The sequence below is a fragment of the Ranitomeya variabilis genome, chromosome 6, assembly GCF_051348905.1.
Source record: "Ranitomeya variabilis isolate aRanVar5 chromosome 6, aRanVar5.hap1, whole genome shotgun sequence".
Lineage (NCBI taxonomy): Eukaryota > Metazoa > Chordata > Amphibia > Anura > Dendrobatidae > Ranitomeya > Ranitomeya variabilis.
This window is the reverse complement of record NC_135237.1, coordinates 85,609,972-85,629,301: the sequence shown is the minus strand read 5'-3', so window position 1 is coordinate 85,629,301 and position 19,330 is coordinate 85,609,972. Positions and strand designations below refer to the sequence as shown.

The window sequence follows — 19,330 nt, the reverse complement described above, 5'->3', positions numbered from 1 at the left end:
CAGGAGCACTCGTTCATTCGAGTGCTCCTTGGTTCTCTATGAGAAAGCCAGAAAATAAAGAAAAACTTCTAAATGGAACATTAAACAATGCAGTTGTGCAAATCAGCAACACAACTCTATGTAGTGCTCTGGTAATCATATCGAATGGATCATTTTTCCTGGTCATAGCTTCTGAAGTATTAATCCAAGCAGCAGTATTGAAAAGAAACCTGTTTTATGGTTCAGGAACTACTGTTGTTGAATTTGTAGAGAAAATTAAACATAAAAAATTAGTTTCTAAATATTCAATACTGGATTGGTGACAACGTTTGGTCACCAATCCAGTGCCTTCATCTACATATATATATATATATATATATATATATATATATATATATATATATATATATATATATATATGTATATATATATATATATATATATATATATATATATATATATATAACTGACGAGATTTAATGACCTACTGAAGATGCTTGATCAATGCTGAAACATGTTGACTTAGCCAAGAGATATAAAAGTACAATTGAAAGCTGCTTTTCCTGTATGGTGTTATCCACACACCCAACGATAGCACTTGCAATGTTACATGGGTCCTTCTACTACAATTTGACTTTTACAATTTCCTTTTGTTATCTCCATAGTGTGCTGCCTTTTATGTTTTTTTTGTGGTTCTACTAGTGTCTGTTTTTTGGTGGCAAAAAGTAACAATGGACAGGAATATCAAACCCCAAATTATGTTCTTTTCAGGGTTGATAGAAGTTTTGTATAAACTGCTATATTCAAAGAGACTTAATGCTAACCTATACCACAACATTAGATCGTCCATATCTGGTTTTCTGAAGGACAGCTGTCAGTAAGGATAGCTGAGAGATGAAACTCAACCTACTTGATTGTTGAGGTCCTCCTGTAATATAAAATGTGATGAGTTTCCTGGTCGACAAAAACACCATTAAAGTATTTGGATGGAGTGGGTCTTTCAGAAATAGATGTATTTGTCCTGCTTATCACTTGATGGCTCCACCATCACAACATTGTCCAATATCACTTGGTTTTTTCCCCATTGTCATCTTGTGCTCTATTCAACATAATTAGTTATATAGTTTAGTATTATATATAGTAACCCGTGGTCATTTCGATTTTGATGCGTGTATCAGTATTGATATTTTTATAGCAATGTACCTGTAGCTACATCCATTTTTGTACTGCTTGAACATGTTTTTTTTTTGGCAAACTTGTCCTCTTTACCAAATGAAAAAGACCGATATACATAAAAGCCTTTGGATAACTAGAAATGTCTTTTAATTAGAAAGACAAAACTAGCAGATGACACATTTATATTCAGGGTCGACAGAAGTCTGAATCGCGTAGAAACATTTGTTAACTTGATTCATTTATTTTTTGCATTGTTTTCATTTCAGCCTCAGAACCCAACCTGAAGGTTCGGTCTCGATTAAAACAAAAAGTAGCAGAAAGAAGAAGTAGCCCTTTATTGAGAAGAAAAGATGGAAATGTCACAGGTTCATATAAGAAGAGGATATTTGAAGTGGCAGGTATGGTGTGTTATATAAAATCCAATGTGTATATAAAATCATCAGTCTATTTTATTATTATAATGTAAATATATTTTTATTATTATCATGTAACATCACATTCTGAATGATCATTAACTATAGAACAACAACACATTTTCCAAAAAAAACCCTTTCATATGTTTTCACAGATATTTGATGGTAATACCTGAGACCCAGTTATCACCTTGTTCTCGCTAGTGTATAAATGCTGTTGCGTCTGCATTATTTACATCGTAGCCGGATGGACATTTTATTTATGTATTGACATAGATGGGAGTAGAACAGTGGCAGCCTCCACACTAGATTGATATGTTATCATGACCTCTGGGGATCGGCTTTGTTTATATGTGGTGACACAAGAACAACCCAAATTGCCTCATTCTTCTTGAAAAAACACATTCAAAAATTGTTCCCACTTTCCTTGTTTTACTGGGACACCCATTAGCTTTCCTTAGTCTTATAATATGTCATCTTGTTTTATTTTGGTAGAAAAATCCATTAAAAATAAAGTTATGTTCCATGAATTCTGATTCATTCATAAATTCAAGATCACAGTGAAATAATTTTACAATGTAGAAAGAAAAACCCTTTCCTTCTTTTTTCAAACATCGATGCAAAATCTACATATAGGTGTAACATTTGTAAATGTCATACTATGAGTACGCCTTCACTATTTGCTGTATGATGCATGGGCAAAACGGGCAAATGACAAAGGTGCCATGACTTGATATTGGAGCACAGTAGTACTTCATCCATATAGAAAGTGTTTGCTACATCTGTATTTTGTAACCATATTAATCTGTGAAAAATCTGATTTTTAGGGGTGAGTTCCCAGTAATGAAACACAATATGAAAGGCTTCCGTATCTAGGTACACTAATGTCCTCTATCTATCAAGAACTACAACTATACAAAATCAACATGACACTGAACTCCCAGTAGTAAGGAAAAGTCAGTCAAGCATGAAACTACTGGTTCCCATGTTCTTTTTCTTCTACCGTCTGGTCACCATATGTGATGAACAGTTCTGTGCACCAGACTGACCACAAGCTGTTGTGCCGCAGATATTCCAGATGGTCAGCCACATTCATCTATATTATTAATAGTTTGAGTATGTAAATGAGTTCATATTAAAAGGTACACTCCTCATATGTCCATGCTGTATATTTTTTATGCAGGGCTATTTATTCAATAAGCATTTTTCTAAGTCTTATAATTTGGTTACTTTGAGAACGTGCAGTAGTTAATGTTTGTCATGAACTACAGATGTGGTCCTTCCTTACCTTTCCACTAGACTCACGATATCTTGAGATTAAAAGCATGAAATCATCAGCTCTGGATCAGAAAAATTGCTCAAAATGCCTGACAGAGTAATGCAAAAGGTTTTTTTTCAAAGTTGGTCATCTTACAACACTCATCTCAAGATTTCTCGAGTCAAATGCAATGGTAAGCAAGGACACATCTGTAGTAGTTGGAAGTAAAAAAATACATGACCTGACCATGGCTGCTAGTAGCCGGATCTCGTAGCTCCCACTGTAGCTCTATAATTAAACAGTATGACACTTATTCAGTACATTTTATTATGAAAATATGTTATGGGAAAGTCAGAGGTCTAACATCCAGCCCCAGTGCAAAATCTGTAAAAGGACCCCATCTACAATGTCACATTTGCCATACCTTTTTATTGTCATACTAGATGGCGGCCCGATTCTAACCCATCGGGTGTTCTAGAGTATGTATGTAATTTATTTATGAAGATTTAAGAATAATGCAATGAATACACAGGATTTTCCGGGTAAAATATATACATTATCATTATATTTTATTGCTCTCATACAACTGAACGAAATTATTAAACAGATCATCAAAATATATAGATCATTACATGAATATCTAACTGTATTTAAATAAATCATGGGATGAAAGAAGAACATCGACACTATAATATATTTGTTAACAATATCAACCCAAAATATTTTTGTACACCACACTGACTGACAGAACATGTTCAGTAAATGTGACTGAACTACGTGGCACTGTGACTGACAGAACTTATTCAGTAAGTGTGAGTGAACTATGTGCACTGTGAATGACAGAACTTCTTCAGTAAATGTGACTGAACTACGTGGCACTGTGACTGACAGAACTTGTTCAGTAAACGTGACTGAACTATGTGGCACTGTGACTGACAGAACTTGTTCAGTAAATGTGACAGAACTATGAGGCACTGTGACAGACAGAACTTGTCCATTAAACGTGACTGAACTACATCACACTGTGACTGACAGAACTTGTTCACTAAATGTGACTGAACTACGTGGCACTGTGACTGACAGAACTTGTTCAGTAAACGTGACTGAACTGCGTGGCACTGTGACTGACAGAACTTGTTCAGTAAATGTGAGTGAACTATATGGCGACCAATCAGTGACGCGGGATTTCTGCTTTAGACAAACAAACAGAATTAGACAATTATATAGTAGATATGGCTGTGAGTTCTTTGGATGTGTCAGGCACCAGGTTGTGGGCGTTATTGCAATCTCTGTGTTTGGGAAGTGCATCAATGCAAAAGGTTCAATTCAATTATTTTGCCATTTGTTAAACACCTAGAAAAGTTTTTTTTTCAGAAAATGCGATAAAAATACAGCTTCAGATGAGACAATACATGGTATCAGGTTGTCATACTGTATGAAGAGCTGTTTGGAGGGCTGTGTTGGGGCTATTATGCTTTTTGGAGGGCTGTGTTTGGGCCATTATACTGTTTGGAGGGACTTAAGGTTCATCATACAGTGTGGAGGGTTGTGTTAGGGCCATCATACTGTGCAGAGGGCTATGTTGGGGCCATCATACTGTGTGGAGGGTTGCGTTGGGGTAAATATACTGTATGGAGGGCTGTATTGGAATCACAGGGGGCATCATATTGTGTTGGGGCCACCATACTTTACCAGGGGGTACAGTAGGGTTAGGGTTATCATACTGTGCATGTGGAGGATACTGTGGAGGAATTCACTGTGCGGTTACAATACTGTGTTTGGGGAGCACTTTTGTTGGCATCATACTTTATAGGGCCAGTAAACGGGAAATCTACAGGCTTATGTGAATGATTTTCTGTTTCCTCAACGAATATACTTTCTTTGCTTTCCTTTTTTGGGTGAGTGGGGGGCCAATTAGAACTTTTGCTATGCAGCCCCATGATTTCTATGTATGATGCTGGTCATAGTCATGGCAGGTCACACTGCTACACCAAAAGTAATCATTAGATATGATGTCGAAATGTGACCCTGATGCAAGCGGATGGGAGCCCAGAGCACTGACATTCGGCTCGCGCTGGCAGCAGAGGAGGAGCCGAGGGCCATTAGCATATCGCATCCGATGCTCTCGTATTGGATGTGATACACTAGTGTGTCTCTGGCCTTACTCTTGCAATCTGTATGTAAATTTTGTCGTATTAGCCAAGGGGGCTTGATCCTCAAGAAGATGCCCACAGAGAAGAGCTGAAGATCACTTGGCTAACAAGACAACATTTACCAATAGGGAAGAGGAAGTCATATCTCAGAAAAGGAGAGGTGCAGGAAAAAAAAACACCTTCTTCAAAAGAACAGTAAGATCTGCTAGGTAAAAAGAATTACATAAAGTTGTTATGACAAATACCCATAAAGGCCAATATTGAACCTCCTTAAAAGGGAATCTGTCATGGCGTTTTTAGTAGGATACTAATACAGACACTGACTGCCCATTCAGAGTCTGTATCATTTATTGCTGTAGCTTCTCCTGTTTTATTGCTGCAAGCACCAGAGAATTCACAGCCACGCACCTGCCGGTCAAGCGTACGTAAATCCAAAATGAATATTCTTTGCTCCCCACATCCATAATCCCACCCACCCCATTTACGCCAACGTCGGTGGTAGTAGATGACAGTATAGGAATGTCCAACAGGTACACACCTAGGGATTCGAGATTTTCACTATCACTGACATCGACACACAGGGGGTGGGGAGGATTGTGGGTGTGTGTATTCATTTTCAATTTACATACGTTTGACTGGCAGGTGTGCTGCTATGAATTCTCCTGTGCTTACAGCAATAAAACCGGAGAGGGTACAACAATAAATGTTGCAGATTCTGAAAGGGCTACACAAGCCCAATTTTAAGATACTATTAGTATCCTACTAAAAATTCACGTGACAGACTCCCTTTATGCCCCTGATATGGAAGAAATACAGATGGAGGGTCCTATGAAAGAAAAGTTGTCCCCATCTCCTTTTATATTATTAGCTGATAAGTTGTGGGAGGCAAACAAAGTCACCAGGACTCTGCCCCAGGTTGGGTGTAGCAGAGCAGTCCACCAGAAGCGATTCCTAGTTTGATGTTTTTTATTGGATCCTCTCTCTTTCATGTAGACTCCTGGTTGGTGGCATGTCTTGGGCTAGCTGCTCAGAAAGAATGAGAGCACCAGTCCTTATAAAAGTAGTTATTGACTTCTGTTTTTCTTTTTTTTTTCTTTGGCAATGTGGAGGAAGCCAAGGGAATGTGCAGAAGACTTATTGCCTCCTTGTCAAAATGTTTACTGGCCAATCTAACAACATTACACTTGAATTTAAAGAATTCCCTGACCCTTAGCTGAGCACACATTTCCCCACCTTAATTAATTCACAACTGTACAGTTTTCTACACAACGTGATCAATGATTATTATTATTTATTATTATAGCGCCATTTATTCCATGGCGCTTTACATGTGAGAGGGGTATACATAATAGAAACAAGCACAATAATCTTAAACAATACAAGCCACGACTGGAACAGGAGGAGAGAGGACCCTGCCCTCGGGGGCTCACAATCTACAAGATGATACATATTTATCCGTTGTTTCTTTAACAAATTTAAGTTGTGCATTTATTAAACCTGGTTTATTATTTTCTAGAGTCCTCGGTCAGCAGCAGTTCTCCAGTTTCAGGACCCAGTTCTCCAAATAATGGTCCAGTTAACATGGGTGTGGAACATGAAAGCTCTGTCTTGCCCACTAACTCTCATCCTGAGGTAGGAATTCTTCCTTGTATAACATACTAACACTGTAATATTGATTATAACTATCTGCATTTCATATGATATACTATTATACGCAAAATGACTTGTAACTTGCAGCAATTTGTAGTATAGAAAATGTGAAAACTAGCTCAGAAATGATTCTAAAAATGAACTAATCTGTGAAGATGACTTCATAAATAGAGTCAGTAGACAATACATGCTGAAATCCAACATCATCTACCGGCACAGACATTTTTTAGATCAGTCACCAGGACCACAAAAACAGGTTTTTCTAGCAATGGTTTAGGCAGACAGAATGGGTGTAGTGTTTGAATCATGCAAAGGGATTATGTTGTTCAGGGAAAACTTGGTTCACATTTATCTAGGGTTCTGCATTAATAGGGGCGATTTACTAAGCCAAAGTTGTGGCCCAACTTGTGCAGAAAATTTGCTCCACAGGCCTTTCAGCTATTATGTCTGCTGATGCTTTTTGTGGCTCACTCGGCAAGATGTAATGGTTTAAATAGAAAGGGGTGAGGTATAAATTGCAAAAGAGTGACATTTTGGTTCAAAAATATTATTACGATAGAAATTGGTGTAAATTAAATAAGAATGGCTGGGGTAGACTTGAGTTTCTGACACAGTGATTGACAGAACAAGCTGCCTCAGAATAAGAACGTAGCATGTGACTACTGCAGGCTTTTGTTAAAGGCGTTAACAGGCTCCTTGCATCTTCTCACACTCCTACTTGCACCAGTGAGCCTATTCCCTCACATCTCCTCCAGTCCCTTTTCCTGGCTGTCACCACTCATCTAGCTAAAATTGTTAATTTTCTCTCCCATTTGCCATCTTTCCCTCTTCAGTTAAACACACCAGCATACATCCATTACTTAAAAAAACATCCCTCGACCAGAACTGTGCTGCTAACTAGAGACCTGTCTCTAATCTTCCCTTCAACTCTAAACTCCAGTAACGCTTTGTGCACTGTTGTGATCCTAATGGCAGAGGATCTCAGGGTCTTCAGCAAAGTCTGCAAACATAAAAACTAGCTCTTAGGGAGGTGGTAACTGAGCTGACCACATACCTGATCCTAGCCCACAAATAATAGCAGCCGGGGAACGTGCCTACGTTGGTTCTAGACGTCTCACGCCAGCCGGAGATCTAACTGACCCTTTCAGAGAAAATATAGACCTCACTTGCCTCCAGAGAAAGATACCCCAAAGTAGATACAGGCCCCCAACAAATAATAACGGTGAGATAAGAGGAAAGGACAAACGTAAGTATGAACTAGATTCAGCAAAGAGAGGCCCACTAAATAATAGCAGAAATATAGAAAGCGGACTTATGTGGTCAGCGAAAAACCCTACCAAAATATCCACGCTGAATATCCAAGAACCCCCGTACCGACTAACGGTATGGGGGGAGAATATCAGCCCCCTAAGAGCTTCCAGCAAAATCAGGAATCACATTATGAACAAGCTGGACAAAAACAGAATAATACAAATAAACAAAAAAAAACAAGAAAGCAGGACTTAGCTTATGTTGCAAAAATCAGGACCAGTAGACAAGAGCAACCAGACAAGGACTGATTACATGGATGCCAGGCAATGGACTAAGACTCCAGGAAGTTTAAATAGAAACACCCAGAGTCTTAACGAAGCAGGTGACTACCAACCTGGGGAAAGAGTATCCAAGAGCCATACCGCGAGTGACCACAAGAGGGAGCCCAAAAGTATAGTTCATAACAGTACCCCCCCTTTAAGGAGGGGTCACCGAACCCTCACTACGACCACCAGGGCGATCAGGATGGGCAGCGTGAAAGGCACGAACCAAATCGGCCGCATGAACATCAGAGGCGACCACCCAGGAATTATCCTCCTGACCATAGCCCTTCCATTTGACCAGATACTGAAGCCTCCGTCTAGAGAGACGAGAATCTAAGATCTTCTCCACCACATACTCCAACTCGCCCTCAACCAAGACCGGAGCAGGAGGGTCAACAGCAGGAACCACAGGCACAATGTACCGCCGCAACAAAGACCTATGGAACACATTGTGAATGGCAAACGACACAGGAAGATCCAAACGAAAAGACACCGGATTAAGGACCTCCAAAATTCTATAAGGACCAATAAAGCGAGGCTTAAACTTAGGAGAGGAAACCTTCAGAGGGACAAACCGAGAAGATAACCAAACCAAATCCCCAACACGAAGTCGGGGACCCACACCGCGGCGGCGGTTGGCAAAACGCTGAGCCTTCTCCTGTGACAACTTCAAGTTGTCCACCACATGATTCCAAGTCCGCTGCAACCTATCAACCACAGAATCGTAATCATCAGAAAAAACTAAAATGTCATCCAGATAAACAATCACAAATTTATCTAGATACTTCCGGAAGATGTCATGCATAAAGGATTGAAACACTGAAGGGGCATTAGAGAGCCCAAAAGGCATCACCAAGTACTCAAAATGACCTTCGGGCGTATTAAATGCAGTTTTCCATTCATCTCCCTGCCTAATGCGCACAAGGTTGTACGCACCACGAAGATCTATCTTGGTGAACCAACAGGCACCCTTAATCCGAGCAAACAAGTCCGACAATAGTGGCAGAGGGTACTGAAATTTAACCGTGATTTTATTCAGAAGCCGATAGTCTATACAAGGTCTCAAAGATCCATCTTTCTTGGCCACAAAAAAGAATCCCGCACCAAGAGGGGAAGAGGATGGACGAATATGTCCTTTCTCCAAAGACTCCTTTATATAAGAACGCATCGCGGCATGCTCAGGTACCGACAGATTAAATAATCGTCCCTTAGGAAACTTGCTACCAGGAATCAAATCTATAGCGCAGTCACAGTCCCTATGAGGAGGAAGAGCGCTGGACCTGGACTCACTGAACACATCCTGATAGTCAAGCAAAAACTCAGGAACTTCTGAAGGAGTGGAGGAAGCAATAGACACCGACGGGGAATCGCAATGAATTCCCTGACAACCCCAACTTGACACAGACATAGCCCTCCAATCCAGAACAGGATTATGAGCCTGTAACCATGGCAGACCCAAAACGACCAAATCATGCATTTTATGCAGAACAAGAAAACGAATCACCTCCCGATGTTCAGGAGTCATGCACATGGTCACTTGTGTCCAATACTGCGGTTTATTCTCTGCCAATGGCGTAGCATCAATTCCTCTAAGAGGAATAGGATTTTCTAAAGGCTCCAGGACAAAACCACAGCGCCTGGCAAACGACAAGTCCATAAGACTCAGGGCAGCGCCTGAATCCACAAAGGCGATAACAGGGTAGGAAGACAATGAGCAAATTAAAGTCACAGACAAAATAAATTTAGGCTGCAAGTTACCAACGGCGACAGGACTAACAAACTTTGTTAAGCGTTTAGAGCATGCTGATATAACATGTGTAGAATCACCACAGTAAAAACACAACCCATTCTGACGTCTATGATTTTGCCGTTCAGTTCTAGTCTGAATTCTATCACATTGCATTAAATCAGGCATCTGTTCAGACAACACCGCCAAAGATTTAGCGGATTTGCGCTCCCGCAAACGCCGATCAATCTGAATGGCCAGCGTCATAGAATCATTCAGACTTGTAGGAATGGGAAAGCCCACCATCACATTCTTAATGGTTTCAGAAAGGCCATTTCTGAAATTTGCGGCCAGAGCACACTCATTCCACTGAGTAAGCACGGACCATTTCCGAAATTTTTGGCAATACACTTTGGCTTCATCCTGGCCCTGAGAAATAGCCAGCAAAGCCTTCTCTGCCTGAATTTCAAGATTGGGCTCCTCATAAAGCAATCCGAGCGCCAGAAAAAACGCATCAATATTTGCCAATGCCGGATCTCCTGGCGCCAATGAGAAAGCCCAATCCTGAGGGTCGCCCCGCAAGAAGGAGATAACAATTTTAACTTGCTGAGCTGAGTCTCCAGACGAACGAGGTCTCAAATATAGAAACAATTTACAATTATTCCTAAAATTCCTAAATTTAAATCGATCTCCAGAGAACAGCTCAGGAATAGGAATCTTAGGCTCTGACATAGGACTGCCAATTACAAAATCCTGAATGTCCTGCACACGAGCAGCAAGCTGATCCACACTAGTAATCAGAGTTTGCACATTCATGTCTGCAGCAGAGTTTCAAGCCATTCAGAGGTAAAGGGGAAGAAAAAAAAAACTCAGAACTTCTCTTTTTTCTTTTAATCCCACTTCTGCAATGCATTAACTATTCAATGGCCTGGCATACTGTTGTGATCCTAATGGCAGAGGATCTCAGGGTCTTCAGCAAAGTCTGCAAACATAAAAACTAGCTCTTAGGGAGGTGGTAACTGAGCTGACCACATACCTGATCCTAGCCCACAAATAATAGCAGCCGGGGAACGTGCCTACGTTGGTTCTAGACGTCTCGCGCCAGCCGGAGATCTAACTAACCCTTTCAGAGAAAATACAGACCTCACTTGCCTCCAGAGAAAGATACCCCAAAGTAGATACAGGCCCCCAACAAATAATAACGGTGAGGTAAGAGGAAAGGACAAACGTAAGTATGAACTAGATTCAGCAAAGAGAGGCCCACTAAATAATAGCAGAAATATAGAAAGCGGACTTATGTGGTCAGCGAAAAACCCTACCAAAATATCCACGCTGAATATCCAAGAACCCCCGTACCGACTAACGGTATGGGGGGAGAATATCAGCCCCCTAAGAGCTTCCAGCAAAATCAGGAATCACATTATGAACAAGCTGGACAAAAAGAGAATGATACAAATAAACAAAAAAAAACAAGAAAGCAGGACTTAGCTTATGTTGCAAAAATCAGGACCAGTAGACAAGAGCAACCAGACAAGGACTGATTACATGGATGCCAGGCAATGGACTAAGACTCCAGGAAGTTTAAATAGAAACACCCAGAGTCTTAACGAAGCAGGTGACTACCAACCTGGGGAAAGAGTATCCAAGAGCCATACCGCGAGTGACCACAAGAGGGAGCCCAAAAGTATAGTTCATAACAGTGCACTCCCGATCTCCAGCTCCTCCACACTTCGCACCATGCTATCAGTCTCAAGGCTACTGCTCTCTCCTAGTTCTCCTCCTACCTCTCTGACCGCTCCTTTACAGTATATTTTTCTCTCTTCTCTCCTCTTCCTCTTACTGTTGGGGTTCTTCAAAGATCAGTTCTAGGCCACCTTCTCTTCTTATTATATACTCCCCCTATTGGACAAACAATCAGTAGATTCGGTTTTCAGTACCATCTCTATGTTGATGATCAATTATACACATCCTCTCCTGACAGCACCCCTGCATTACTACATAATACCAGTGATTGTCTTTCTGCTGTCTCTAACATTATGTCCACCATGTGTCTAAAACTAAATCTTTTAAAAACTGAACTCCGTGTGTTTCCTTGTTTCCTCCTGCCACTAATCTACCTATGACTGATATTGTAATTTCCATGTGTGGATCTGCCATTACTCCAAAGCAACATAACTGCTGTCATGGGGTCATATTTAATTCAGATTTTTCATTCACCCCCTACATCCGATCAGTTACTCAACCATGTCACCTACACCTCAAAAACATCTCTAGAATCTGACCTTTTTCTTAGCTTCAACTGTGCAAAAACTCTTACTGTTGGCCTCTCCAATCCATCCTGATGCAGAAGCCAGAAACATATTCATCACCAACCACTACACCGACGGCGCTACCCTGTGCCAATCACTGCAGTGGTTGCCCATCTGATACAGAGTCCAAAATAAACTTATCACTCTCACCCACAAAGCGCTTCACGGTTCAGCACCACCCTACATCTCCCTCGTTTCAGTCTACCACACCACCCATGCCCTCCATTCTGCTAATGACCTAAGACTAACATCCTCAATAATCCAAACCTCCCATTCCCGTCTCTAAGACTTCTCGCGTGCTGTGCCAATTCTTTGGAATGCACTACCCAGGACAATTCTATTAGTTCCCAATACCCACAGTTTTAAGAGTGGCTTAAAAACACATTTCTTTAGACTGGCTTATTGCCTTGCTTCACTTTTTTGAATATGTGTGTTTTGCCCTTACAAAATTTTTTTCAAAGACAGGACCCTTGTAGCATCTGTTCACACACCCTACATGCACTTATCAGCTCTCTGTGTCTGTACTGTCCACATACTGGCTGGTGACCGGTTCATGCAGCATTATGTGAATACTCTATTTATTATATTGATGGCTGACCCACACAAGACAAGCACTTATTACCATTTACCATTTCCTTATAGATTGTAGTCTTGTGAGCAGCGCTCTTACTCCTCTTGGTATCTATTGAGTTATGTGTTATTCTGCAATGTCTTTATTGTCTGTACCAGTCCCCTTAAAAATGTAAAGTTCTGTGGAAAATGTTGTCGCTTTAAACAATAAAAATTATTAATATTATTATTATAAGGCTGATGTATAAAATGCCAGTATTGATAAATTCTCGACAAAATATCATATTCAGGGTTGTGTTTTCAAATTGTAGCATGATCTAGGTATGGTGTTTTTTCAGTTTTGTTTTTTTTTGTTTGCGTGTGTTTCATAGCCTTCACTAAATGAAGGACTTTTAAAAAAGCATGTTAGAAATGTAACAGGATAATCAAATACTATGAAAGACATTTGCAATTCAATGTGGCTTTTGCAAAGATTTTAAAACACTGTGTAGCATTATACTAATTGCTGCAAAAAAATAGCAGCCTGCATATTCCTCAACCTGTAAGAACAATAGGGCAGATTTTGGCACAAATTACAACATCAACCTTCTAAAAGTGCACTTTTTCTATACCTTGCCTTGGATACTATTTTACAATTTTGATGGAATAAAGTTTTGAACTTATTCACCGGGAGCGGGAATTTTTTTTTCCGTTGTTTTATTTTTATGATGCACGTATCATCCCTAGCCGCCAAAGCAGTGTGTTTAAAAATGATACTTAATACTCTCTATGTCCACGAACTGGATTAGTCCTCGGCTGCTGTCAATCATTGCACCACTGTTCTGATATCATGGTCACATCGGCATGATTTGCATACCTGCATGCTCAGAATGGAGCCAAGGGACTTTTTCTCCTCCCTATTCTCCCTGCACAAGCTGGGATGTCAGCCATGTTACGTGGGCATGGTACCAGTGCACTGTTGTAATGATTGACAGTGGTGCCGGACTAGTTTGATCCCCTGCTGGGTTCTATACTATATAATTGACATGCATTTATTTCACCCCCAGACTTATTTTTTTGATACCTGTGATGTATGGGATACAGATTTCATTAGGATTTAGGAACGCTTTTTGAAAGACCATAAGGCCACATTCACACGCTCAGTATTTGGTGAGTTTTTACCTTAATATTTGTAAGCCAAAACCAGGAGTGGGTGATAAATACAGAAGTGGTGCATATGTTTCTATTATACTTTTCCTCTGATTGTTCCACTCCTGGTTTTGGTTTTGGCTTACAAATACTGATGTAAAATACTGACCAAATACTAAATGTGTGAATGTGGTTTAAAGGTTGCATTTTATTAAAGAAATGCATCATACAACAATGATAAATCTAACAGAAAAATGTATTGTATAATGCATTTTAGCTCATTTTTCATTTTATACAATTGAAATAATCAATAAATAATAAAGAATTTAAGTATTACAGTAAATCAGACTCGGATAGATAAATTATTCTTGTGGAACAAATCTATCTGCAGTCATTTTGTTGCTAAAAAAAAAATCTTTGCTTCCAGTAAAAATTGCTTATAGCGCGGAAAGTTTAGGTCACCAGCAGGACATAGAGCCAGAGCCTCAGACACTTCTACTTCCAGCTTTCCCATTCATAAGAAACTAATTGTTTGTGAACTGTGATCCTGAGGGCAGGTGTTTGACCCCTGTCCACTGATTAGTAGCCCCCTGTGGACGCCAGAAGAGAAATAATGTTACACTGATAGCTAACATGTGGCTTTATCTTGTAACCCTTTTGTATAAGAAACCAGGGATGTCAAATTGAGGTGGAAGAATGAAGACATCATTACTACTCAATTAGTCAATTAGGAAACGAGCGTTCAGTAATGAAGGTCTTACTGCCCCAGGTACACAATAGATCTGTATTGTAGATTTCACCGTCTTCCAGGACATCCGTTAATAGTCACATTTGATATCAAGAAATGGTTTCATTCATCACATTTGATGGAGATGGAGCCACAGAGTGTCATTCTCAATGTTCCATTATAGTAGGTTAAATTCATCATATTTTTACTGCCAGCAGGAAGCCAAAAATTATTCTGCCTTGCATCATAAAAATCCAAATCTTTTGTCTATTTTTTTTATATTACATTCTTTCTGTGGTTTGGATCTTTGAACTAAAGTAATTTACTGGCTGATGAAGAAATAAGCTGGTACCAGCTACACACAGTAATATCCTAGGCTGTCTAGGATTTAGCATTTTGCTTGATTCAGTTTTGGTCTGGGAAAGGGTAAAAAAAAGAAATTTTTAAAGAAAAAAAATCCCATTATACTCAGCTCGCCTCACAGTGCTTTGGTGCCGTAGCTCCTCACTTGGTTCTCCACTAAATGGCTTGTTTCTTCTTTCCGACCACAGTCTTCTCTTCCATCTTCAACCTTAGGCCACATTCACATGTTCAGTACTTCGTCAGTATTTTACATCAGTATCTGTAAGCCAAAACCAGGAGTGGGTGAAAATTACAGTAGTTGTGACAAGTTTCTATTATACTTTTCCTCTGATTGTTCCACTCCTGGTTTTGGCTTTATGATGTAAAGTACTGACAAATACTGAACACGTAAATGTGGCCTTAGGAGCCTCCACTGCTGAATAGGCCTCAACTTGACATCATTACAGCATGGGGCAATGCCTAGTGAGCACTGGAGGAACCTAAGAGTAAAGAAGACTGAGGATAGATGAGAAGACTGAAGCTGGAGGGAGAAATGAGCCAGCAGAAGACCTGGCAGGGACATACAGTTCTAGGACACGTGAGGTGGGTCTAATATTTTAGATTTTCACCCTTCCATATATTATGTTTTGGGATCTGGGTAGACCTCAGAGCATGATGAACAGCTTTTACCAGCAATTGCATCTGCATTGAACAAATGTGATCTGAATCAAAAAGTCCTGACTGGATTAAAGTGAAACTAGCTAATAGAATTTCGTCACATTTACTCATCTCTAATTATATTGCACTTTTCTCATAGACGTTGGCCAGTAGGCATAATAGATGATATAACTAATAATCTGTAGCAGGAAATCTGGTCTAGATAAAGAAGTAGTCTTATCAAAAAGGTGGAGAGGTTACACTATAATCCATTGTGAAAGCTAATTAATTTCCAGAATATGATATGTTAAAAATAGATACAAAAAAGCAATATCAATCAGATGGCCATGTTGTTTCATGTACGCAAAAAAAGGTCTGGGTGCCATCAGTGTATTGGATCCGTGTTTCATCAGTGTTTGGTCAGTGTGTCAGCTTTTACCTTCATTGTTTCATCGATGATTTTCATGGACCTATAGACTTTTCATCCATTATACTACTAAAAAACAGACATATCTCCATGATTTTGGCATGGACATACGGTCTGCCCCCAAACTATTATGGGTAGGTGTTGTATCTGTGGAAATCAATGGCTAGGTCTTGTATATGAATAATGGACATCTGAATGCGGTTTTACAGTTTGATATAGAGAAAGGGAACATTTTTGGGATTGATTGCAGTCACACTTGAATTTCCATGTTAGGGATAATATTAATCTTTTATGAGATGTTCACATTCATTTTTGACAGTCGTGTGAATCAATTATAGTAACCATATGTTTCATTTGAATTAATGGGGTTTTAAAGGATTTTCCAATCATTTTTCAGCATGAAAACTATTACATAATGGTGGACACACTAAGTGCAGATATTCATTATTACATGTAGTAATCCAGATTCTTTGAATTTGCTATATTTTTATATCAAGTGTTAAATGTAGCCATTTTCATTTTCCAACTGTTTTTAACCAATGTCCTGATGTAAATCGATCCCTCTAACCCATTCTGTAACCCTTTTAACACCAGGTATGTGATAAGCTAAGAAGACAAACAAGGCATTTTCCCTTATGACCATTCATAAAAATAATGCCCCCTTTAGGAGCCATGAAGATTTTCTTTTTTCATTTTACGTTCTCGGTATAACAGTGTGCCACCTAAGACCAATAAAAAGGTTAACGGCTCCCATCCATCCTGGTGGGGAGGTTGTTTAGTGACATGTAACAAGGAATGACTAGATCCTTAATTTACTATAAATACAGTAATTTAACACCTTTTACTACTGTGCAACCTTTTCTTGTTGATCATTCCACCCTGGGTGCACACAAATGTCAAAAGGAAATTTACGTGTCCCATCTCATCTGGCCCATTACTGCCCGAGACCAGCCAAGGGCTGCATCAGAAAACAACAGTAGTCCTGGAAGGTTACATTTTTAAGTAACATCCTGTATTGTGGTGTTGCTCGGCTCTACACTGACAACTACGCATTTACAAAATTTATTTTCTCTAGTTAATTGATATCCCAGATTTATCCATTACAAAACCAGCAACCCTTCCAAACTCTACATGCTTGACAAGTTATTATATTTACTTAGTGAATCCTATGAGTGCTGGGTCCTTCTTGGAGGTGGTCTATTATCGCAGACCCATATGCTTTCTGTTTGGGAAGAAAGCAGTCACTGTTGTCATACTGTTACACAGGGTGTTCTTTTTCATTGATGGGACTCCCTTGGGGATAATATTATGCCATAGCTCCTAATTCTAATGGAGCCTATGTGGGTCTTATTATGGAGTAATGTAGAAGAGGCTAAAAGAGGGAGTGTAATGCAAGGAAGATTGTGACACCACATGTGGAAACAATACGGAAGTATGTTACATGGCAGAACTAAATTGATTTCCAGGAGCTCTAAGATAAGTTACAACCACAGTGGCCATAGCACTGCATTTCTGCAGTAAAACCCCAGGGTGGTATGTGTGAGCCAGGTTTTATTCTGGGTGTACTTATTTATTCCAATATATTTAAGCATTTGACTGGTGCAAAGATTGCTTTCGCGTAACAGAAATAAATGTGTTGTATTTTAAAATTGACAACCTCGTGGTTAGATCCTCATAGGTTGCAAGCTCTCAAAAGTGAGGAACTAGTTATGTAATTATTACACCCAGTGCTATAAGTTAGGGATGTGTCAAAAACACATATGGTGACTCACTAAGATATTTATTTTACTTGCTCATATAACATCTTTAGTTTCTACAGAGCTTTAAAGGTAATCTGTCAGTAGGATCAACCCTACTAAGTCTCCTATATGGATTTGAAGGTCATACGAAGCTGAATATAATGGTATCTTGATATCTGCTATCTGATGTTCCAGAGAAATCCACATGTTTCTTATATGTAAATGAGCTGTTCCACGCTTTGAGCAAACACTGATCTCCCTGAAAATCTGCCTCCAGAGATTATTTGTAATAAAAGGGGACGTTACCAGTGTGAGACAAGTAACTAACACAGAACAGTGGAAGTGAAATTTGTCTTCTTGTAAACACATTTTCTGCAGCTCTCACAGCTTCGCTGTATGGCAGCCCTGTCTGCCTGTATGATGGAAGCTAAAGCCGAGAGGAATCTGCAGATGTGTCAGGTATAATCATACACAGCCCTGTAGAGTTCAGGAGAGCAGAGAGCGGCCATTACACATCATATTGGCAACTCTCTTTTCATTTAAAATAAACTCTGGAGACAGATTCTCAGGGAGATCTATGTCCGGCCCATAGTCCTGAACAGCTCATTTACATATAAGAAAAATGTGTCTTTCTCTGGAATAAGAGATCAGATCGCAGATATCAAGGTATCACTTTATTTATCTTCCTATGACCTACATGGCCATATAGACGACTTAGGAAGGTTGATCCTACTGACAGATCCCCTTGAAAGACATCATCATCATTGTCCCCATTAGAGCTCACAATCTACATTCCTTATCAGTATGTCTTTGGAGTGTTGGAGGAAACTGTAAAAACCGGAGGAAACCCACACAAACACGGGGAGAACATACAAACTCCATGCAGATGTTGTCCTTGGTTGGATGTGCCACTAATGTCTAATCGACAGGAATCCAATCACCTTGACGGCTTTTTGGTACAGTAAGGTCACACTAGGAAATAGTTGTGCCACTTCTTTTCTCAAAGGCTTCACTGGACTTTTTTTTCCAGGTAGCCACATGGGCAGCACTTGTAGTCAATGACAGTCAATGCTTCTGGGCTGAGTGAAGTCTTGAAGAAAAGATTTGCACAACAATTTTCGAATGTTATTAATGTTAGCATTCATATGTGGGGGTCATAGTGAAATATGCTACCATATATAAAGTATGGTAATTTACTACTTGTTTCAAACTTCAGCCGCTCTTTGATGACAAGTATTTAGAAGAAGCAGTATAACGATATAGTATAACAGAATAATGTAGGGTAAAAATAGAGAACATGATGGAATGAATTGTAATTAATTGACAATTATTCATCCTTTTTTTAGATTGTGAGCCCCATTGGGGACAGTGATGATAATGTGTGCAAACTGTAAAGCGCTGCGGAATATGTTAGCGCTATATAAAAATAAATATTATTATTATTATTATTATTATTTTTATCTTATGGTAAGATAGACCTGTACAAACACCTTATGTTTTCT

At 39.5% G+C, this 19,330-nt stretch overlaps 1 protein-coding gene across 4 annotated transcripts in view; it reads left to right on the top strand.

Annotated features, from left to right (window-relative positions):
- HDAC9 (histone deacetylase 9) overlaps positions 1–19,330 on the top strand; it is a 902,387-nt gene that overhangs the window by 829,730 nt on the left and 53,327 nt on the right. For all 4 annotated transcript variants that reach the window (XM_077268733.1, XM_077268735.1, XM_077268732.1 and 1 more), the window contains 2 exons: positions 1,422–1,553; positions 6,496–6,611. In XM_077268733.1, coding sequence (XP_077124848.1) covers positions 1,422–1,553; positions 6,496–6,611 — 248 coding nt within the window. The remainder of the gene's footprint in view (positions 1–1,421; positions 1,554–6,495; positions 6,612–19,330) is intronic.